The 24,736-nt window shown below is 41.3% G+C and overlaps 1 protein-coding gene across 1 annotated transcript in view; it reads right to left on the bottom strand.

The window, feature by feature from the left end:
• LOC126282057 (lipase 3-like) overlaps positions 1 to 7,395 on the bottom strand; it is a 72,915-nt gene extending 65,520 nt beyond the window's left edge. Inside the window, exons 1-2 of the mRNA XM_049981495.1 lie at positions 7,166 to 7,395; positions 6,989 to 7,087 (exon numbers count right to left, since the gene is read on the bottom strand). Coding sequence (XP_049837452.1) covers positions 6,989 to 7,087; positions 7,166 to 7,279 — 213 coding nt within the window. The 5' untranslated portion in view covers positions 7,280 to 7,395. The remainder of the gene's footprint in view (positions 1 to 6,988; positions 7,088 to 7,165) is intronic.
• Positions 7,396 to 24,736: the final 17,341 nt, after the last annotated feature.

The following is a 24,736-nucleotide window of genomic DNA, read 5'->3' as shown; positions in this document are numbered from 1 at the left end:
TGATTGTCATTTTTGTATGGTTAACGTTGAAGGTCATAAACAAGACGTGCGACAACGTCTTTTTAATCGTAATTGTGCCTCACGAAGATTTTAAGAGATGTAAACAAATTATTATTATCAAATGGAAGATGTTTCAGTTGTAAGTAACCGAAAAATCTTCAATTTGATAATAATAATTTGCTTACATCACTTAAAATCGTCGTAAGGCACTATTACAATTAAACTTACATTGTCTCACATCTTGTTTTGGTTGTAGGGCATCGCCACTCCAAGGAAGTTTCGTCAGGTGGGGAAACAAAAGACGAAATGTAATGTAAAACATGGACTAGCCGTCTGAAGATGAAGCTACCGGTTCGAAGCCGGTAACGCCGACGTTTAAATAAATAAATAGCATTGTAAAAAGTGGTTCGTTACTGTAGTCTTCTGTGTGAGAGTCAACATATTAAATTATTTTTCTGCCTTCTGGCCTAGATGTTGATTGTCTCTGTCAGACGAGGTTGCCGGTGAGACGCAGATCAATTGAGTTCCGAATAAGATACCTTGTTCAATTGAAATCTCAACATCTGTTTATAAAATTTTCTAAAAGTCTTAATTCTATGGATTTTTTTTGCTATGTGAACCTGCACCACGTTAAGGCTAGTGCAGTATTTCATTTCGACTACAATTTATTTGCATGGCTGTTTCAGGCATGTTGTGATGTTCCTTGCAGTTCTTCTCAGTCGGTCAAATGACCTTTACTATATATAACATTTTACACTGGTACAAAATTTATTTTCAAAAACCTAGTTCGTTTTTAATTTTACGAAGCAGATCTTTTATGAATTTTGGTGGGATTGAAGTACACCGGATAGCACGTTACCGTACGAGTCAATAAAATTTTCCCGTGCATTGATCTGGAATAAGTCAGATAACAGAGCATCTAATTTATCTTCCTCTCTCTCGATTCCTTTGCCAGCATTTGATGAATTTGGCCTCAAAGTCCACTCTCTTTGTTGATCTGAGCATCTTATTTTGCGACTGCTGTGATACTATTCGGAGTTTGTGTTACTTAGTTAGTTACATGTTCCATACATGTTTTGTATGACATTTTAGCAAAATGTTTCGGAGTGAGTCAGTTTACAGTATATGTATACATGATTTTTCTCTTAGTATTAATAACAAATTTATTTTTCAGGCCTACACATGCAACTACTCCACTTTTTAATTTTTTGTAGACTTCCGGTTTCTATATTCAAATTCGTCTATGGACTAGAAAGAATTTTCCAGAGGAAATGAGTTTAGGTTTGATTTAAGACTTGTTTTGATACCTGTCAGCCATTTTATGTTACTGGGCAAGTGATCAAAAATAATTGTTCATACTGCGTTCTTTTGTGTGGTCAGTACTTTGTTTCTAAGTGATGCGTCACTCCAGAAAATTATGCCACGAAAGTTACTGGCAAGTACTACTCCCCATCTCATCGCCTCAGATTTAGTGGTAAAATGGCATACTGGATAGCCCGTCGAAACCTGGACACAGATCCAACGTCAAAACAGGAAGAAGGTGTACTGAACTCTGAAAGAAGAAGCAAAAAAAAAAAAAAGAAGCAGTGAACGCTCTAAGCTCAAGATGTGAAACATTGTGAGGATTGTGAGAATCATAGCATCGTGGTTGTATGGTAACGGTGTTAGCCTATAAAGCAGAAGATCAGTATTCAAATCTTCCTCCTGCACCGTTCTTTCTTTTTCACGAAGTTTTGAATTTTCCATCCGGTCATTGACAGGTGTCTTCTACTTCTGTAATACTGGCAGTGTTCATACTATATATTGATTATATATTGCGAGCCATGAGGTACGAATATATTACCGTCGCAAGTACATGTGATGAATAGTGACAGTAGGCGAGATGCCACATAGACCTCTCAAAGAAACGGAGAGCACTAATAATCGGGTGTGAACTATGTTACAAAAAAGGAGGACAGGAGTTATTACTTCCAAAATAGAACAGAAAAGGCATACCATGTGGTACTTGCGCGAAACAGGTAGCAGCTAGTTACATCTTGCGGTCCCTCCCTTACACCTCGCTCTTGCAAACGGACACTGCACCACGACACAAATACAAATTTGTATACAACGAACATACATGTTAATGACACGATGGATAGTTCATAATTTTGTGAAGTAAAAAATTCGGGGCACGAGGGAGACGTGAGCGGGGATCTACCTCCTCCTATTCCAGCACCGTGACCACATAACCACGACGCCGTAGCTATTAACATTCGCTCGATGTTGCACCTCTTGAGACTGGACAGTTCACTGTTTCAATTTTGCTTCTTTTTTCACACTTTAGTACACCTTCTTCCTGTTTACACACTTCTCTGTGTTCAGTTTCAAAAATGGTTAAAATGGCTCTAAGCACACCGGGACTTAACATCTGAGGTCATCAGTCCCCTAGACTTAGAAATACTGTTTCTATTCACTTCTAAACATTCATGGTGGTGTCTGTTTGTACTATATCATGTCTCCCTACCACTTTCGCGCAACGACACTCTGAGCGTGTTTTTTAGGGAATTAACTAGTTTGAACCTGGGACCTGTTGCTGGTAAGGAGACGCCAGACCACACATGACATGTAGAATTCAGGAGAGTTCAGTGAGACTAGCGATGATATAACCAAATACTTAATGATCTCAGCGCCAGCTCCACTGCACTCCCTGTAAAAGAATCTTAATACTAACTAAATTTAGTGGAAAGGGTTCAAGGCTTTCCTATTTTTAGTTAGCTGGTAAAATAACGTCGAAAAAGCAGTTAAGTTTACCATTGGAAATTTTATTCTACTCACAAAACATCGTTTATAAATTGTACTATTGATAAAAGGAAATGTTTTAATACAGGCTGGTAAAAGCCAACTGCGTTCAACAAAAATGTGAACGAATATTCCCTAAATGGGTTTCCAAGTTCTACAATCGATCGAAGGGTGACCTATGCCATATCACATCTATAATCTCGGTTTAATTTAAGTTTCACAAAAGAGACAACTATCAAAATGGTCTACAACTATCAAAATGGTCTACAGTGACCCTCAGTTATCTTTAATTACTTATTTAACTTGTCGTAAATTACAGTGGCTGATGTGGCTTCTCAATAACTATATAAAAGAAAAATCATCGCGTTTCAGATCTGGTCTTCAAGTGGCAAATGTGAACACCTTGAGTTTTAATTAACGGTCGACACTAGTATTACGCAAAAAAGGGGTGTAACAGATGAGTCTTCTGCAGTTCTGAGTGAAGCCTTATGCGCTAAAAAATGCGGCATCGCGTGCGTTCATTACCTTGTCGGTGTTTAGGCAGCGTCAGGGCGGCAGCGGCCGGCGCAGCAGCCATCCAGCTCGCCGTCTCGGAACCAACTCTCCTCTAACTTCTCCTTACTACAATTTACCGGAGTTAGTTTAAAAAAACTATCTGGTTGTGTTTTTATCCGACCAATCAGGGTCTTAATGTTAACCTTAAGCTCCGCCTACAAAAATTCTGTCTATCCAATGAGAAACGTTATACTTTTCGTGATGGGGCAATGTTTTTAAAGTTTGCAACGTAACAGAGACGCTAAAAAGTCTCACGCTAAAACCTGCAGCTGGTGTGGTCCTTTTAGCGTTATCGTGAGATCTATACTGTTCTTCTGGAGGGCTCTATCTTTTAACATGGGCTGGAGGATTGTCCTAATGTAACAGACATGCGCAAAAGTCTCACACTAAAACATGCGGGTGGTAGTGGCACAGGTAGGCTGGCCCGTCTGTCCCTTATCGTAGGGCCTTCTAGCTTAACACGGTTTTGCTCTCGGCTTCTGTCCTCGTTTCTACCCTCGGAACTGCATCTGCCTCACGTTGGGAAGGTACGACATGCATTTAGGCATTCTTGTGTTAATCTGTGGCATTCCATTTGTTCACTCGTTATTTGTATTACTTTGGTTAATTTAACGCCACGATTTATTCGGAGCTATGTGACATACTAGTAGATTTGCTTATTATGTCAGGGTTTTCATGGAAGGTGTTGGATTTACCTGACACCTTACAACCTAACTAACCTAAGGACATTACACACATCCATGCCCGAGGCAGGATTGGAACCTGCGACCGTAGCAGCAGCGCGGTTCCAGACTGAAGCGCCTAGAACCACTCGGCCACAGTGGCCGGCTTGTGTTCAGTTTTTGACGAGTTATCCACAGGGCCATCTTATCACTAAACCTGACGGGGTTGCGACTGGGTGTTTCCCTAGTGAGCGGAAATAGCGAAATATGTTAAGAAGCTAGGACTAGCAGTAACACAAAGAGCAAAACTAACTGTTTCCAAAGCCAGTAATATACTTCTTCAAGCTCAAGTTTTCATCAGCATATACCATGTGTACCGGTATGAAATGAGCGTTAAGATACAAAAGTGTCGAAGGGAACATTTGTTGTGAATGAGCCTAAATTTGTTTTGTGTGGTTGGTATGACATCTGTCAAAGATATTTAGCACACATCAAGTCATGGAACAAACAACATCATATGTTTTCATCGTGTTAACGATGTCGAATTTTGTACCTGAAAGTGATGATTTGCGTAAAACATTAATATTTTGTTTCCATTTGAAAAAAAAAAAAGTGCTGCAGAGTCGTATCGAATGCTTGCCGAGGCATATGGTGATCATGCTCTATCAGAAACAACATGCAAAAGCTGGTTTCAACGGTTCAAAAAGTAATGATTTTGATGTAAGAAATGAAGAACGTGGAAGACCACCAAAAAGTTCGAAGACGGCGAATTGCAAGCAATATTGGATGACGATGATACTTTAAGTCAGAATCAAATGACAGAAATGCTAAATGTTGCACAACAAACAATTTATGACCGTTTGAAAGCTATGGGAAAGGTCCAAAAGTGTACAAAATGGGTGCCACATGAATTGAATGAAAGACAGATGGAGAACCAAAAAACTATTTGCCAAATTTTGCTTCAAAGACATGAAAGAACATCAGTTTTGCATCTAATTGTTACTGGCGACGAAAAATGGATTTATTTTAAGAATCCTAAACGGGAAAAATCATGGGTTATTCCGGGACAACCATCAACACCGACTGCAAAACCAGATCGATACGGCAAGAAGACAATTGGTGGGATCAGAAAGGTGTGGTGTATCATGAGCTTCTAAAACCCAGTGAAACTGTGAATACTAATCGCTACAGCCGGCCTGAGTGGCCGAGCGGTTCTAGGCGCTACAGTCTGGAACCGCGCGATTGCTACTTCCGCAGGTTCGAATCCTGCCTCGGGCATGGATTTGTGTGACGTCAGTAGGTTATACTTGAAAGGAGAAACAGCATTGGTCGTATTTTTTTGTTTTATTATCCGCAAAACCGATTTCTGGTGTCAACTAGCTTAGATCGATCACATAAACTTATGTGATCGCTCTAAGCTTGTTGACACCAGTGCCTACCAATTTAAATTGTACACACCAGTGCCTACCAATTTAAATTGTATACTATAGCACTGAGGTTAGTTAGGTTTCAGTAGTTCTAAGTTCTGGGCGACTGATGACCTCAGAAGTTAAGTCGCATAGTGCTCAGAGCCATTTCAACCATTTGGAACCTGCTACCCCACCCACCGTATTCACCAGACTTGGCCCCTTCAGATTACCATTTGTTTTCATCAACATGAAACGCATTGACTGAGGAACACTTCGATTCCTACGAAGAAGTCTGATTAGTTTGCTTCAAAGGACGAACATTTCTGTTGGCATGGTGTTCACAAATTGCCAGAAAGGTGGTCAAAATGTATAGAAAGCAATGGTCAGTACTCTGAATGAAACGTTTTTACTTTTCAATTAAAAATTAGTGTTTCATTTTCACAAAAAAACGCTCATATCATACCGTTACACTTGGTATATATAAAAATTTGGTGCTTTCTTCCTTGATTATCGACTCCTGTTCGTTTGCTACATTAATTACTGATACATTACCGTAAGGTGCAGAGTGTTTGACATGACATACGTATGAGACAAATTGTTGTGTGCGTACTTTAAGACTTTCGGTACACACACCATCAGATTATTTGACTTGTCGCTCTAACGAAGTAGGCGAGTGTCAGTCTCGTGGTCTTATCGGGGCGTTTTTATCTTCCGCCATTAGGTCAGACGGTAGAAATGCCACTTGCACGCTTAGAGTAGCAGATTGACGGTGGCCAACTTTAAACAGAACTTGATAATTTTCACACACATTTATTAAAATAATAACATAAAATTACTTATCTTGATTCTGGATGCTATTTAAAATTGACAATCTGATGTTCCTTTGGTATTGGTACGTTAATCTTATTCTCACATATCTCTGATACTTGACAAAAGTGTCTACACATTTATCTTCATGGCTATGTACAGGCGTATGGCAATCTTATTAGGCGCAGACTAAAACTTGAGTAGAGACTGGTACAGACTAATGCAGACTGATGCAGACTGACTAATCGGAGGTCTGTACACTCGTTACAATACCTCGCGCGTTCAGGTATCCCTGCGCGAATATGGTCCGCGAGGAGAAAAGGTTATACGTTAGCAGCAATCTCATTGGCTGCGTTAAATATTAGTACGCGGATCGGCGGAAGCAGAATTTGGTCCGTCTCTAAGACAGCGCCGTCTCGTAGTGCACAGACGGACGAGCGCTGCGCCTGCGCTGTTGGCTTAGCGGTGCGCGCTCTTGTGGGGAAGTTGTGTACGTGCTGACAACGCGGAACTATGTACACAACACAAATGCTCATGTCTAGATGCATGGAAGTCTGTGCACGCGGATGATCTAAACATATTATGCCCTTGAGGTCCGCCCACTCTTCTCGAGGAAAGGTGGTCCTAATTCTTCTCGAGTTACAAAGTAAATTTTGATAACATATATCGTTGGAGTTTAGGGGTCCCGACTAATTGTTCTTTTCCGTAAGGGAAAAAAAATCCTTGAGAATTTTAGAGAAGGATTTTTGTACCTACTGAGAGGCTAGTACTTACCGCGTCTACATCGATGTGCTTGTGGAAATCTGGATGAGGGCTGCGATCCGAGACCGCCCCCTGTTCAGCCTCCAGTTTCGCTCGGAGACTCTGTAACAGCTACAGTAACAGGCTGGATGAGTTGAGGCAAGCCCAGAGATGAGTTCGGGTGGACCAGCCAGAGTGCTGCCTGCCTACCGTGTCCAGGTCTATGTGCCGCTGAGCCGCCGTGGCTGGGCTGCGGTGGGGCACCGCCCCCTGGACGGCGGCGAGCGACGCCAGGGCGACGACGAGCACCGGGGCGATCACCATGGTGACGGCGGGTCAGGCGGGAGCAGCCGGCCCGCACAGCCGGCCCGCGCTCTTTAAAGGCGGCCACTCTTATCTCGGCGGTCATCACTCACCGCCATTCGCGCACCGGTATCACTGAGGGACGTGCGTCGCAATCCCTCCGGTAATCCGTGTTGGCCAGAAAAAAAAAAAAAAATTATCGAAAGGTGAGTAGACCTTTGGCGCTCGTCTGTATGGTCGATAATTATATCAACCAGATGATTGCTTTTATTGTTCTCCATTTCATTGCATCATGTTGACGGGTAATCTAGTTCCAAGGGACATTGTTAGATACGCTGTCCAGTGACAAAATAATATGAAACCCTGAATAACGAGTTCCCTCTCAGTCACTGTTCTCTCCCATGAATTGTGTGTACACTACTGGCCATTAAAATTGCTACACCACGAAGATGACGTGCTTCAGACGCGAAATTTAACAGACAGGAAGAAGATGCTCTGATATGCAAATGATTAACTTTTCAGAGCATTCACACAAGGTTGGCGCCGGTGGCGACACCCACAACATGCTAACGTGAGGAAAGTTTCCAACCGATTTCTCAAACACAAGCAGCACCTGACCGTCGATGCCTAGTGAAACGTTGTTGTGATGCCTCGTGTAAGGAGGAGAAATGCGTACCATCACGTTTCCGGCTTTGATAAAGGTCGGATTGTAGCCTATCGCGATTGCGGTTTATCGTATCGCGGCATTGCTGCTCACGTTGGTCGAGATCCAATGACTGTTAGCAGAATGTGGAATCGGTGGGTTCAGGAGGCCAATACGGAACGCCGTGCTGGATCCTAACGGCCTCGCATCACTAGCAGTCGAGATGACAGGCATCTTATCCCCATGGCTGTAACGGATCGTGCAGCCACGTATCGATCCCTGAGTCAACAGATGGGGACGTTTGCAAGACAACAACCATCTGCACCAACAGTTCGACGACGTTTGCAGCAGCATGGACTATCAGCTCCGAGACCATGGCTGCGGTTAGCCTTGGCGCTACACCACAGACAGGAGAGCCTGCGATGGTGTACTCAACGACGAACCTGGGGGCACGAATGGAAAAACGTCATTTTTTTATGAATCCAGGTTATGTTTACAGCATCATGATGGTCGCAGCCGTGTTTGACGACATCGCGGTGAACGCACATTGGAAGCGTTTATTCTCATCGCCATTCGGGCGTATCGCCCGGCGTGATGGTATGGGTTGCCGTTGGTTACATGACTCGGTCAGTTCTTGTTCGCATTGACGGCACTTTGAACAGTGGACGTTACATTTAAGATGTGTTACGACCCTAGGCTCTATCCTTCATTCGATCCCTGCAAAACCCTACATTTCAGCAGGATAATCCACGACCGCATGTTTGAGGTCCTTTACTGGCCTTACGGATACAGAAAATGTTCGACTGCTGCCCAGGCCAGCACATTCTCCAGATCTGTCACCAACTGAAAGCGTCTGGTCAAAGGTGGCCGAGCAACTGGCTTGTCACGATACGCCAGTTACTACTCTTGATGAACTGTGGTATTGTGTTGAAGCTGCATGGGCAGCTGTACTTGTACACGCCATCCAAGCTCTGTTTGACTCAATGCCCAGGCGTATCAAGGCCGTTATTACGGCCAGAGGTGGTTGTTCTGGGTACTGATTTCTCAGGATCTATGCACCCAAATTGCGTGAAAAGGGAATCACGTGTCAGTTCTAGTGTGATATATTATTCCAATGAATACCCGTTTATCATCTGCATTTCTTCTTGGTGTAGCAATATTAATGGCCTGTAGACGGCACATTACCGATGGAAAATCTGCTCATCTGTCTCGATATAATGTGCCTTGTATACCACAAACGGTCTAACTTATTGTACGTTCACAGGGTGTTTGGAAATTTCCGTTACAGACTTCTAGAACTGGTAGACGGGAGTTAGTACATGATATTTTGAATTGGAACCCATGTCCGAAAACAGACCGTTTCCGTGGTACAAATATTTGAAAATGTGTTTTCAACCCGACCATTTTACAAGTAATTGTTTAGGCGTGAGCCAGCATATCACTTGTTTTGCAATTTGAAAGTTGGCTACACTGAGTCACAGCGCTAGAGATTGCGCAAAATAGTATTATTCCGCCGCCTCCACTGGCGCAGTAGTAGTTCAGAGGATGTCGACAGCTGTCGTTCTGTTGAGCGAAAAAGTAGATGATCTGAGTGTTGACTCAAATGTACTGTTCGGTTGGTTTAATGTATAGAAGGAAGAAGATGCAATTGTCAAAATGTATTTGAGAAAGAAGATGGGCTTTTGATTTGTGATGCTGGTGTAATGAAATATTTTCGTCAATATATAATGAGGTAAAAAAGTATCACTTGTTTTGTAATTTGAAAGTTGGCTACACTGAGTCACAGCGCTAGAGATTGCGCAAAATAGTATTATTCCGCCGCCTCCACTGGCGCAGTAGTAGTTCAGAGGATGTCGACAGCTGTCGTTCTGTTGAGCGAAAAAGTAGATGATCTGAGTGTTGACTCAAATGTACTGTTCGGTTGGTTTAATGTATAGAAGGAAGAAGATGCAATTGTCAAAATGTATTTGAGAAAGAAGATGGGCTTTTGATTTGTGATGCTGGTGTAATGAAATATTTTCGTCAATATATAATGAGGTAAAAAAAGTATTACTGTTATCCTTAATAACAATCCCTACTGCTCACAGGTACAGTCAACAAAGCATCTGGCTGGTGTTCATTTATTAGACTTGTAATTCTGGTTTCTATGTGCAGTTATAGTATTTCTGGTTTTTCAATTAGTTCATTGTAAATGGTGTTTAAAATATTTTTTCGTACTGAGAAAGAACCGAGCCAGACACATGTACGTTGAGTCACACTACCACACACAGAACAGTTACACTTGTGCTTTGTTGTTTCGTAGTTTTTATAGTTGCAGGGGACTTAATCAATCAATTGTCTTAATGGAAATTCATTGTCATTCTTTATTTTTATTTAATGCAGTCAGATTGCGTGCTAATAATAGTCAGGGCTAACCGGTTACGAGACCTCATAACCAGTCACACAGCTAGTAAAATTATTGCATTTATTCATTAATATTAGTCTTTTCTTTTTAATTAAGCCCCCCACTCATTGATAGCCGAAGAAATTGCTCATGTATTCATTGACTGGTTTACTTCAACTTTATGCAGTACGATCTCTTCTGACTGGGTTAAGCAGCGTCTCCTTGGAGCACCACAGTCACGCCTGCTGACGGTGAAGGTTTCCGTACTCGAAGCCATTGCATAATTATGGCGAAAACGGTATCCGGTGGAAGTGGACTTTGTGGACAACGATCTTGATAGAGGCGACAGGTAGCTGTTGCTTCGCCATTCGCATGTATCATGTCGATGTATTGTGCAAACATGTACGCAACCATGTTGCTCTAGAATTCACACACACGTGAATTAGGCTCGAACCAGGTCAGAGAGGCAGGACATCCGTCAAATGACATGAGCCTATCCGACGTAACCACCCCTGACCTCTAACTATTCTGCTGCATATTCGCCTAGCAAAAATGTTTTTACACGGCAAAGCGTCACGACGCGTATGACTCAATGATTTTTGTTTGAAATATGACCATGTGCAGACTTCGTCACCTACGTCGTTTACAAAATACTTCAAAAAATTGTTTAAATTCTTTTAAAGTTCTCTATAAAAGATTCTTGAACGAAACTGTAATTAAAACACCTTCAGTTGAGTGGTTTTTGCAAAATTACTTAACTCGGTACAACTGGTTTGAGCAAACTTGTCATTTGTTTCTTCTTCGAAATTATATTCTCGCAAGTTGTCTTATTTATCCCATATTAAAATCAGACTGTAAAACCTTTAAGATTCAAGAAATCGAAATCAAACTCTTCTGAAATTAATATCTTGTTAAAACTGAGCAGTAATTCTTCCTCAATATAACTCTTCATAAATAATTCTCGAACACGTATTTAAGCTTTAAAGCATACACTGTTTTATTGTCTTCGTATATGCTACAAACAGATGCGAACATCAGACTCGACAAAACAGAAATGAACAAAATACTACATGAACTAAACATTCTGTGACGTCATTACAATGGAAAATTACAAATTTTTACTTATTTGAATGTTGGAGGTTCGACGCAACAACCCGGTCACAGGATCTTCTGCTACTCTTTGGCCGTTGACCCGCGACGTCTAGTGGCCAGCAATTTTCTTTCTGGTTCCAGCAGTGAAGATGGTGTTTCTGCGAGTTGCGCTACTCTCTCCAAACATGAAACATACAAAACAAAAATACAAAACTTTAAATATTTTACAAACATAACAAAATATTACAAATACATAAACAAAACACTAAATTAAGCTTATATTTACCTGCAAACTTAGCTGATCCTTGTGGATGGGTGACGCTTTAATTTTGCGTCCCATTAAATACCCCACCCACAAGCTCAGTTTGGCAGGAATTAACCGAAAATAAAATTTCTCGTATATGCAGTATTAACTATTAAGGTAATAAATGTTTCAAACTTTTTCTTACATTTTACGTAGTCTAATGTCTTTGCTTTTGCATAGATTTATCCTTTTATGACTTTAAAGGAATAATATCATGAATGTTTGTGACTATTTGTCATTTACGTTTTAGTCGTTGTTATTCGTAGCTGAATATACTGAGATTACTCCTTTCCACTTAATAGTTGCTATTAAATAATGACTTAGCACGTTTCTTAACGTTATTACTTTAGGATAGAGCGTTCAGATTGTTATAGGTTCGTCTCAGGTTTATTCATTTACTAAAGTTGCTCTTTACAGTATATATATATATATATATATATATATATATATATATATATATATATATATATATATATATATATATATAATTAGTTTCTCACAATAAGTACTAGTACTATTTACCTTACATCGTCCGTTTCCATAATACTTTTGTTTATGCATGAGGTATGTGGTCAAGAAGAAATCAAGCAAATTTTCTTTAGAAACTCGGCACAGTTTTCTTTACCTTCGGACGCTCTTATTAGGTAATGGCAATTTATTTAGGAGAAACAAGCGAGAGAGCCCCGTTTAGTGTGTTCTGTATTATCACTGTTACCAATCTCTATTAAAGGCACTCTGCTATGTCCTTGTGAGCATTATAGCTCTGGAGGCCATGGTCCCTAAAACCATTAACCATTCTCTTTGGTTCCTACTATCCGAGTAAATACAAAATTATACAAAATTTCTTCTGACCTAACAACAAAATTTCTCCCATATGAACCCTTTTTAGTTATCTTTCCTTTCTTGAAGTACCGGTAGATTATTGTTGAGCCCTTGTGTAAACGTTTTGTCATTTCCTTAAAATAATACGTCCCTATCACAAAAAAGTTGCATGGATAAACCACGAACACCCGTTCATATGTAACATAAACTAAATATTATCTTATTTAGGAATGAAGGGTTTGATCTGATCAACACTATATAAACCTTTACTTACACCTGACGAAGGCTCCATAAGAAGTAACACTTTGGGATGCACAACCTTATGGATAACCGTCCTAATTCTTTCGTACCTCTTTCTGCTAAATTACTTTGAGGGTGATATTTTGAGATTAAGATGTGCCTTATTCCATATTGTTTTATCATATCTTGAATCTCTTGACTAATAAAAGCACTACCGTTGTCAGAAATAAATCGTTTAGGAATGCCCCAGTTAACAAAGTAATTTCGGGAGAGACAGCGTATAACGCTTGCTGTATTCGCTCGTTTCAAAGTATATAGTTTCGCATGTTTGCACTAACATTCCATTATAACAAGCACATAACTGAATCCCCCTGAACTACGAGGCAGAGGACCGAAAAAATCCGGTGATAGTAGATCCCATAGACCTCGAGGAATTACCGCATCTAATTTATAATGCTTAGATTTGTTACTAACTTTAACTTTTTGGCAGATTTCACAAATTCTAATAATGATTTTTACAATACCGGACATATCTTTGAAATAATAATACTTTATCAGATGTTCGACACATTTCTGAATACCAAAATGACTGTAACCTTCATGAATATAAGTAAGTAATTCTTAAACGACAGTTTTCGGCATGCAAATTCTCCACCTCTGATGTTCCCTCTGTGCTTCCCAACACAACAACTCGTTGAAATATAACCACACACTTCTAGTGTTAACTGTTTCTTCCCCATTACTAAGGTGTAGTGTAACATCCCTATACTGATAATTTCTTTCTTTGCGTTTAATAGCAGTTATTAACCGTTTAACCTTACGTTCGTTCTCCTGATTTAAAAGGAAATAAGTATGGTAATTTGTTCCTGGTTCTTCTCCAATGCTAATATTCTCCATACCTCTTGGAAGTCTCGACACAGCATCCAAAATTACATTTTGAGATCCTTTTATATAGATAATTTCGTACTGAAATTTCTGCTAGCATAATACCCAACGTAATAACCTATGGTGAAGTAACCGGCAATTGTTTAAAAAGGTTAAAGCCTGACGATCAGCATATACAATTGTTTTTCTTCCAATTAATAATCCTCTAAATCTTTGAAAACCCCATACCACTGCAAGAGCTTCCTTCTCGGTTACAAAATAATTTCTTTCATGTTTATTTAAAGTTCTACTAGCGAATCCAATAGGTTGATACAATCCCTTTTCATTAGTCAAATCACCTTGGAATATTACGCAAGACACACCATAATCAGAGGCGTCTGTACACAAATTCCTGATTGAAATCTGGGTGATATAACATTTTAGCTCCTATTAATGCCCTATTTATCTTATTAAAAACTTCCTCTTTTCCCCAGAGCCATACCGATTTCTCTTTTAATAAATCGAATAATTTAGAATTCACAATATCCTGCCCTGGAAGAAATCTTCTCAGAAATCCTACCATTCCTAAGAATGATTTCAGTTGTTTCCGATTTCTAGGACTTGGGCATCGAGCAATAGCTTCAATACGTGCTGGGTCTGGCCTAATACCTTTACTGTCCACTATATGCCCTGAAAATCTCACTTATTCTTTTGCGGAATAAGATTTAGGTAATTTGAAATTGATTCCTCTATCAATTAAATGGTTAAACAATTCGCGTAATAAAGTTACATGTTCTTTCAACGTTTTAGTGGCTACCAAAATATCATCTACATATAAGATTATCTTCTGTAATTATTGCTGACCCAAAGCAGAATCTAACGCCCTAATGAAAGTTGGCACTGATATATTAAGTCCAAAAAGTAAAACTTGGAACTGATATGAGCTGCCTTCAAAAAGAAAAGCCGTATATTGCAGAGAATGTGGATGTAATATGACTTGATGGGAACCAGCAGTTAAATCCATTGTACTCATGTAGCGAGAACCAGCAATTTCCATAGGAATAGGTCTGTCTCTTTACATCTCTATAATTTTGTTTAATTCACGAGCATCCAGAACCAGTCGCACCCCACCAGCAGCTTTCTTAACTACCTACAAAGGACTGTTAAAAGCGCTATATGATCGTTCGATAATATTCTGTTATAGAATCTTATTTATTTCCCTGCTAGCTGGTTCTTTAAATTGTACTGGAATAGGATAAGGTTTCTTAAAGAATGGTTTTTGATCCTTAATTTTAAGTTTACAAACGTAATCTTTGATTCTTCACGGTTGATCCGAGAAGACGGCTCTAAATTCTAACAATAAATATTCTAGCTCTTCTTTTTCTTGTTCGGATTGACAATTCATAGAATAAAATTATTCTTTCACTTCGATACTATTACTAGCCTCACATCGGTCCATCTCATATTCAAGATCATTAGAATCTACTAATAGGTTGATGGGCCATGTGTACTTAGCTTGTAAAGATTAGTAACAATTTTCAGGTACTTGGTTATTAGAAAGGACCACTTTAAAAGTATATACTTCCTTATGAATGGTTAGGGAAGAGTCTTTAAAATCTAATATAGCTTTACGCTTACACAACCAGTCTATACCAAAGATTATGGCCACGTTTAAGTTGGCTACAACAAGTAAAGAGTGAGAAAATGATTGTTTAGGAATTTCGAAAGTTAAATAAACTTCTTCACTAATACTTTCACTTCTTTTACCAGTAACTGCTGTAACTGTCACACCAATTACAGGTAAGGTTGGAAAATTCCAGTATTTCCTTTTAAGTTGAAATAATTCTTTAGACAAAATACTTACTTCGATACCCGAATCGATTATAATATTTACTTCGGTATCTTTATATCACCTTTAATAATAGGTTTATAAGTTATATTCTGTCTTATCTGATTGTCTTCACGAAGTAGGTCTTGTTGCCCATCACTCTCCTTTTGGCAGCTTAATGAAAAATTACAAGTGAGTCTTGTATAATTTTGACTAACAGTTCCCTTTAGTCGATCCGTACTAAAGGACTTTACTAGTTTTCCGAACTTTCAAGGATAACATCACCTACAACTTGACCCTCATTAATTACTTGAGTGTGATTTGTCCCATTATCGTTATTGTGTAATTTCCGCATTTTGGAGTTATTACCCCGATTTTGTTTGCTCTCTTGATCTTTAGATTGACGATTTATATAACAAAATCGGCTATGATTGTTGTTGTTAAAAGTTCGAGGTTCTGAATTATTATTGTTTTGAGAATTTTCATTTCTAATAAATCTAAATTTCTCGTCTTCCCGTTCTCTACTAAGTATATATAACTGTTCTAAATATCCCAGTAATTCGCAAGGTTGCGACCATTTCCTTTCTATCATTTATTCCTTGACATAACATGGTAATCTACTAATTCAGACTCGTATTAGATGACTTTCAATAATTGGTTCTTCAATTAATTTAGCGCGGTTTAAATGCCATTCGAAATAATTTTTATAACCTCCCCACCGTTTAGAATAAGGAGGAGGGTCTAACAAATCTAAAGTTAAGTGTTGTTGTTTTCCACTTGACCAATAATTTTGTTGAAACTGCTTAACAAAATCCTTCCAGTCCCTAAATTCAGTCCTAGGCAGTACCGCCCATTCTGTGGCTTGTGCTTCTAAAGGCCCTGTTACAAATTGCATCCGTTTTTCATTACTCCATTTGTCCGCCACCGGTAGCTGAGTGGTCAGCGCAACAGAATGTCAATCCTAAGAGCCTGGGTTCGATTCCCGGCTGGGCCGGAGATTTTCTACGCTCAGGGACTGTGTGTTGTGTTGTCCTAATCATCATCATTTCATCCCCATCGACACGCAAGTCGCCGAAGTGGCGTCAGGTGTAAAGACTTGCACCAGGTGAACGGTCTACCCGACGGGCGGCCTTAGTCATACGACCACACATTACTCCATTTAGGAGGTAATGAAGTTTCAAAAACCTTTATGAAGATTATAGGGTGAAGTTCGCCTCCTGGTTTGAATACAGGAAATCGACTTGCTACACTTGAATTTGTCGTTATATCGTCCCAACATTCTGCGAGAGTCATGGCCGGATTTTGTTTAGATTGCAGAGACGGAGTTCTGTCGGATTTGCTTGCGGTGGTTTCTTTATTTGCATTGTTGTCTTCCATGCCAGCAAACACGATACGACTGTTGTCTCTGATTACGTTATTAGTTCTACTACTTGCAATGTTTTCATTCTTATCTAATTCTGATAGCCGTTTAGTAATTTCCTGTATTCGCATCTCTGTGCTGGGTACACGGTTTGCTAACATCGATTCTTCACTATGTTCACGATGAGAACGCTCTGTACTTTCATTAACATCATTATCTTTGGGAGTATCGATGTTACTGCATATTTCAGTAATTAAAGATTTTATATTTTCGATTTCAGTATGGTCCTTTTCTACTGGTTGAGCCAATATCTCTAATTCTACATTATCTATTGAAGATATCTGTGCAGTTTTGGTAGAGACCTCTTTAATACATTCTAATAATTCTCTACGAACAGTTTCTGTTTGCATATTGAAATCATCTCGTAACTTTACTTGTTTTTCCTCTATTTCATTTACAACTAAGACATTGACATTATCTAGTCTCCTGGTGAAGTCGGTAATATCGTTTCGCATGCGAGCTTTTTCCTCACGCAATTCCTGGATACGCTCTTCTAACCTTTTACAATTATCAACCATCTTATTAGTAAATCCTATTAATTTTTCCTGCGTCACAATTTTAGAAGCCTCTGTTTTACCTCTTAATTCTCGATTAGTTTCATTGAGATGTTCCTGTAACCTGTCTGTGGATTTTGTTAGTTCCACTTTAAGTTCCCTTTTAAGTTCCTCTTTTAGTCTAACTATAGACTCAACGTTAGATCGTTTCAATCTTGTTTCCATCTTAGCCATAGCCCTAAAAATGGATCTCATGCTCCTATCAGACACAGATTGCTCTTCATTCGACATTTCACTTCCCGACATTTTTGAAAAATGCTAACTAATTACACACGCAGACTTGTAATCACCAGTCCTATTAAAAGCACACTTCTGTAAGTGCAACACACCACGTCTTACTTGAAACAGACTCACCGGGCACTAATAATGTAGTTTGTAGCTCCCGGTGATCAGTGCGCTGCTGTGAGCTGCAGAAGTAACGGCCGTCGATGCAATCGGTGAGATGCTGCGACCCTGCCCCCGCAACCGGCGGGAACACCGGAGACGTCACTGGCTGCGACCACACCCGGCCGCACCGTAGATAGGCGAAGCCCTCAGCAACACCTCTAATACCAGCTGGGGCGCCCCAGCCGACGTACTGGGCCTGTTAGTTTAGGGAGAAAAAGGTTGTCGGGGTTGGCAGCGTTCAGCTGCTGCCCAACAGGTGCGCTTTCTTGTGGAATAACTACGTGACCGTACCGTCAGATGCACACACCTGATAAGTCGCTTCTGGCTGGTAAAGGCTCCACGAAGACCCGCGTTGACTTCCAAAGGACTCTTGATGTTTCAATTGTTTCGTACTAGTGTACCTTTATTTGTACCTAAGTCCTGTTTATAAGGTCGCCACGGTGTAGTGTAACGACCCGTATGACTCAATGCTTTTTGTTTGAAATATGCCCATGTGCAGACTTCGTCACCTACGTCGTTTACAAAACACTTCAAAAAATTATTTAAATTCTTTTATTAAAGTTCTCTATAAAAGATTCTTGAACGAAACTGTAATTAAAACACCTACAGTTGAATCGTTTGTGCATAATTACGTCACTCAATCCAACTGGTTTGAGCAAACTTTTGAAATTCAGATGTCGTTTGTCTCTTCTTTGAAATTATATTCTTGCAAGTTATCTTATTTTTCCATATTAAAATCAGACTGTAAAACTTTTAAGATTCAAAAAATCGAAATCAAATTCTTCTGAAAATTAATATCTTGGAATAATTCAGTAAGAATTCTTTCTTAATATAACTCTTCATAAATAATTCTCGAACACGTATTTAAGCTTTAAAGCATACACTGTTTTATTGTCTTCGTATATGCTACATATAGATGTGAACATCAGACTCGACAAAACAGAAATGAACAAATAAAACTTCAACTAAACATTCTGTGACGTCATTACAATGGAAAATTACAAATTTTTACTTATTTGAATGTTGGAAGTTCGACGCAACAACCCGGCCACAGGATCTTCTGCTGCTCTTTGGCCGTTGACCCGCGACGTCTAGTGGCCAGCAATTTTCATTCTGGTTCCGGCAGTGAAGATGCTATTTCCGCGAGTTGCGCCGCTCTCTCCAAACATGAAACATACAAAATAAAAATACAAAACTTTAAATATTTTACAAACATAACAAAATATTACAGATACATAAACGAAACACTAAATTAATCTTATATTTACCTGCAAACTTAGCTGATCCTTGTGGATGGGTGACGCTTTAACTTCGCGTCCCATTACACCACGTAAACGGTACATTTCCGCACGTTGATTCTTATTCAGTCTTATTCAGTCTACTATGTACTCACTCCTCTATGCAAGTCGTAGAAGTCTATAAGGTGAATTTCCGGATACCCTGGATACCGATGGCTCCAAATTAGGAGAAACAAGAATTTTGGGATGTGCCTTTCTCTGTTCACAAATACGTATCTCAAACATGCTTGCCGGCCGAAGTGACCGAGCGGTTCTAGGGGCTTCAGTCTGTGATGTCCTTAGGTTAGTTAGGTGTAAGTAGTTCTAAGTTCTAGGTGACTGATGACCTCAAATGTTAAGTCCCATAGTGCTCAGAGTCGTTTGAACCATCAAACATGCTTCAGCTGCCCAAGGAAACTTCGACTGTTTCTGCGGAAGCTGTAACCATACTAGAATCCTTAAAATGTGTCAGCCCCCTTAATGATTGTAAGGCCCTCATTGTATCTGATTCTTTGTCCGTTTTACAGTCTCTGAGGAATAAAAAGTGGAATTCTAAAATCAACAAACCTTATCTTAGCAATCATTTAGCAAAGCATTCACTGTGGCATAATTCATAACGAAGATGTCTTCATTCTTGTTAAGGAAGCCACCAACCCCACAACTTTAATCGATCTCAGATTTTCGCTCTCTGAGTTGTTCTGTCTAGCCACACAAAAGCACTTTTAAGAATGGCAAGAGGACTACAACGTATCTGAACTACTCAGGGGAAGATATGAAGCACGCGTTCAGTCTGTTATCCCATGTAGACTTTGGTTTCGTGATATTTTGTTACCCAGGTGACTGATATCTACTGTCTGCAGTATAAGATTCAATCGCAGAAGCTTTTTGGTGCGCCTTCACCACAGTGAAATTTCTCCAACCATGCTCTGTGACTGTAATAACACTGAAGAAGGTGATAACAATCACATTCTGTTGGCATGTACAACAATAACCCAGCGCTGGGTACTGTGTGTGAGACGCGATAGTCAAGGGAAGGCAGGATTCGGTTACGATTGTGGACAGGGCCGTAATCAGTTACTACTGGTTGCCTTTTACAGTTATAGACATTTATTTTTAAAACAGTAATTCCAGACTCAACAATAAATAAAAATACCACACATTATTAATGAAGGAATAAACAACTGTGTAAATAATAGTGTGTTCAGTGCGACACAGTTTAGCAAATAACCATAAAAAAGCCACTGTAATCACGTCTGAAGGCCTTACACGAGAAGAATAGGAATAAATTAAGAATGTTTAAAACCTCGCTGCAATTACAACTTGCGTGTACTGAAATATTAAAAAGTAAGTGGCCATAAATTCAGTAGAAGTTATCAGACGCCAGGATTGGCAGTAAATAAGGTTATAAGGCTTAATACTAAGATACAAATATCGAATTATGATATAGGCAGCCAAGAGTTGCATTCACTTCACAAGATGGTAACTCAGACTAGTGGTAGTCTAACGAATGACTAATGATAATCTTGCTGAAGCTGTCAGACGTCCAATAGACCAAATGCAAGAATGGAACAACACGCCAAAGCCGGAACTGGCGGACTGCACTTTTCCCCCAGAATACCGTGCTTAGAGCGCCCGGTACGAGAAAGGAATCACAAGCACCAGAGTTGAAGAATCACAAACGGCGTACAATCAAGAAAGCTGTCAAAACTACACACCTTACCGGACAGCAGCGGCAATATGAGGGAAGGTACACTGCCGTTACATATACTGAACCCCAGGGCAGGTAACTGGGGCGTTAGTGACACCAGGCAGGAAAAATACTGCTGGTTGAACGTAACAAATTGTAACAAGCTAAACGCGGTAAATATTAATAAGGAGTTGAGGAAAGCTATTCAGATCCGCTTTCCCCAAGCACTCCACTCGCTGCTCTACGCCTCGGCAACACAAATCCAAGTCACTGGAGAATCGAGACATGTCACAATGGTGGAGGATTCTCAATTGAATTCAAACGCATTCATCTTAAAGCCTGCAGGATCTGGTTTAGCGAGGTCGTGCACCTTCGTCACCACAGCCCTTCCATCCGACAATCCATGTGCGCAGCCAACGGTCCCGGCGTGTCCTAGCACTGCACGGACATGGCTCCTCCTGAGTTCCCAACTCGCACACTCACGCAACCCAGAGAAACAACGACCTCACCTCAAAGACAGGGCAACAGTTACTACATATCAATGACCGCTACTCCTGCCACTAGCGGACAGGCAACGCTTGCGAAACCGAGTGACTCCAGTCAACACAAAAAGAAGACACAACCGCAAATATGCTAACTAAACGATACCGTCTGGCCTGTAACAGAGGGCGGAAATCTACAAACGGCATCATTGCGAGGCGCAGCACGGCTCACAAGAGGGGGCCGCCTATTGTGAAATTCAGATTCGATTCATACCGCACATAATAAAAGCTCATGGTCAGAGGTGTAATGTGGCAAAGCACCAAGATGCACTTCTCAGCCGTTGTCGAGAAAATCGACAGTTAAAAGAAACCGTTGCGGTGAAATACTGTCTAAGATTAATAACTTTGTACAGCGTCGTGGCGCAGCGGTAAGCGCTCGGGTTCATTACTCGAAGTTCGCCGGATCGAATCTCGCGCCATGAAATTTTTTATTAATAATTTTTTGTAATATATATATGTCCTCTGCTCGTGGTCTCGCGGTAGCGTTCTCGCATCACGAGTACGGGGTCCCGGGTTCGATTCCCGGCGGGGTCGGGGATTTTTCCTGCCTCGAGATGACTGGGTGTTGATGTATCGTCTGCCACTGCCACTGCCACTGCTTACATACGGGTCTTCCTTGACCCGAGGTATAGGAGTTTAAGCCTAAGGGCTATTCCTCCTCTATTCCTGACTGGTTGATGTTGGATTCCCTGACGTTCTGGTTGGGCCTCTGGGTATCTGGATACTGCAGGATTATCGGCCAGATTGCTCTGGCGGCTTCTTGTTTTTCTTCTTCTTCTGATGATGTCCTTGCTGCCCGAAGTCGATTCGCTTCAGGCGGGACATGTCCACTGGGGGCACGTTCTGCTTAATGTACAGGACGGCCTCCTCCGTCATGTACCGCCAGTCGGCGTCGGTGAAGATCGGGAACTTGTTTATAAGCTCCAGATCTCCACGACGGACCAGCTCCCTCCCATTAACTCTCTGATTAAGGGGTTCACACCCCCAGTGGAATGGATAGGGCTTGTGGGGAAGGGGAGGGATGTTATTCTCGGTGAAAGGGTAGGGAGTTTTATGGTGCGGGTAGCTGCCGTCCCGCAGTGAGTCGGCGATCTTTCCGAGTACCTCCCTCACGCAGTTCTTGTTCGGGAGGGGTAGGCACTCGAAATCTTCATCGTCGTCGTCCTCTTCTCCCTCTGTCTCCATAGGTTCCTCTGTCTGCGAGGCAGCAGAGGCGGAGGGGGCGGCTGCTTCTGTGGGCGCCGTCCTCTTGTCGTCGGCGGCGGGTGCCACCGACTCTGTGGCCACCTCCCCAGCAACCTGCGTTGCCGCATCTGCCAGGGAGGTGGTCGTCTGTGTAGCGGCGTCCACCCCCGTACTTGTCGGGGTGGGCACCTCGTCCGGTGTCGGACGGGATGCGAGGTGCAAGGCTTCCCTAAGCTGGGTTACCTCGCTGCGCATCCCGTCCAGTTCCGCCTTCAGGGCCGCCCTCTCTTCCGCTATGGCGGATTTGAGTGCGGCGATGCATTCTTCTTTAGCGTTCATCAACGCTTCGCGGAACTCGTGGACGTCGTTGTTGCGGCGCCCCCCGTTTCCCCTGCTAGGGCAGGAGGGCGGGGGGACCGCGACCTCTGCTAAGGCCACCTCTTCTTGGTTGGTGACCTCTTTCCGCCGCCGCTGCGCCTTCAAATAGCCACAGCTGCGTGAATTTGCGGCGTGCGTGCCGCCGCAATTCACGCATGTTGGCGTGACGTCGCGTGGTTTGGCACACTCGCGTGTGTCATGCGCCTGGGCGCATTTCAGACACGCGGGTGTGTCCTTGCACGTCTTCGCGACGTGGCCGACTTTCTGGCAGCGGTAGCACTGGAGCTTGTGCTGCGGTCTGCATCGCTTCTTCCTCTTCTTATCGCCCCGGCCGTCTCCCACCAACGTGAGCAGAAGTTTGGCCACGGCTGCCACCTTGCCTCCCTTTCCGCGTCCAGGCATGGCGTGAGCGTAAGCGAACGACGAACAACAATCTGCTTCTCAAGATCGTGCGCGCACGTCCGTCGCCTGTCGACCTCAGCAGCAGAGTGCGTGCGTGTGCGTGTGATGTATCGTCTTCATCATCATCATCAATTATCCCCATTACGGTCGGAGGAAGGCCATGGCAAATCACCTCCACTAGGACCTTGCCTAGTGCGGCGGTGCGGGTCTCCCGCATCGATCCCCTACGCTCCGTCACGGAGTATGGGACTTCATCATATATATATATATATATATATATATATATATATATATATATATATATATATATATATATATATATATATATATATATTAATGAATTGATTATGCATGTTGATGAAGGTGGATCGCTCTCCAATTGTACCGCCTCAGTTTTTCCGTTTTTTAACAGGGTATACCAAAGCTCTCCCGTCCGCACTGATTTTCGACGATGTTATAAGTTGCGCTAGGGACCGCATCTACCTTCTTTCGAAGTTAGCAGGCAACTACGCTGTTACGTAACGAGCGAGTAACGGAGTTAATGTTTCATACCTGCCACAGCAAATTTGTGTTCGTGGAGTCTCTATTCTAATTCGAACGTTTGACATACGCTATACGTATTCCTTTCGGAATATGGTTTCTACGTCTTCCGTTAACTATACGTTGTTAACATTATGAAGTCAATTAATAATATTTGTGAAATACAACTTTGTTTGCGAAAAACATAATGATGTTCGAAGTCGCCAGTTTTTCCACGACATACGACTTTCAACAACTTATTATATGCATAATTGTTGCAACTGATTGCCGGGAATTATATATATATATATATATATTACAAAAAACAAATACTAAAAAAAGGTTGCATGGCGCCAGATTCCATCCGGCGACCTTCGGATTACGAACCCGAGCGCTTACCGCTGCGCCACGACGCTGTGCAAAGTTATTTATCGTAGAGAGTATTTCACCGCAATGGTTTCTTCTAACTGCCGATTTTCTCGACAACGGCTGAGAAGTGCTTCTTGGTGCTTTGCCACATTACGCCTCTGGCCATGAGCTTTTATTATGCGCAGTATGAATCGTATCTGAATTTCACAATTGGCGGTCTCCCCTTGTCAGTGTGAATTTTAAATGAAAATTGCTTTAATTTAGGCTCTAAACAGTTTATTACTAGTACTCCTATTTTTACCTTTAATGTATTATCGTGTGGTGCTGTGTAAAATTGATACACAGCATGTTCAACACCTCTATTAAAGGTACACGTGTAACTTTAGTGACATTTGTGCCACTACAACAATGTTAACCGTTAATGTTGTTATAACTGTATACTGTTATGCCATCAATTTATAGGTTGTATTACATGTCTCTTATTTAGTTGGCTAAATGGGTGTTAACTGCAGGAAGCCGAATAAATAAATAAATAACCACCTTTGCAGCATGGAACACTGCGAGACGTGCAGGAAGAGTAAG

This window comes from Schistocerca gregaria, chromosome 7, assembly GCF_023897955.1.
Source record: "Schistocerca gregaria isolate iqSchGreg1 chromosome 7, iqSchGreg1.2, whole genome shotgun sequence".
Lineage (NCBI taxonomy): Eukaryota > Metazoa > Arthropoda > Insecta > Orthoptera > Acrididae > Schistocerca > Schistocerca gregaria.
Note: the sequence above shows the minus strand (reverse complement) of the source record. Positions and strands in the feature narration are given on the sequence as shown.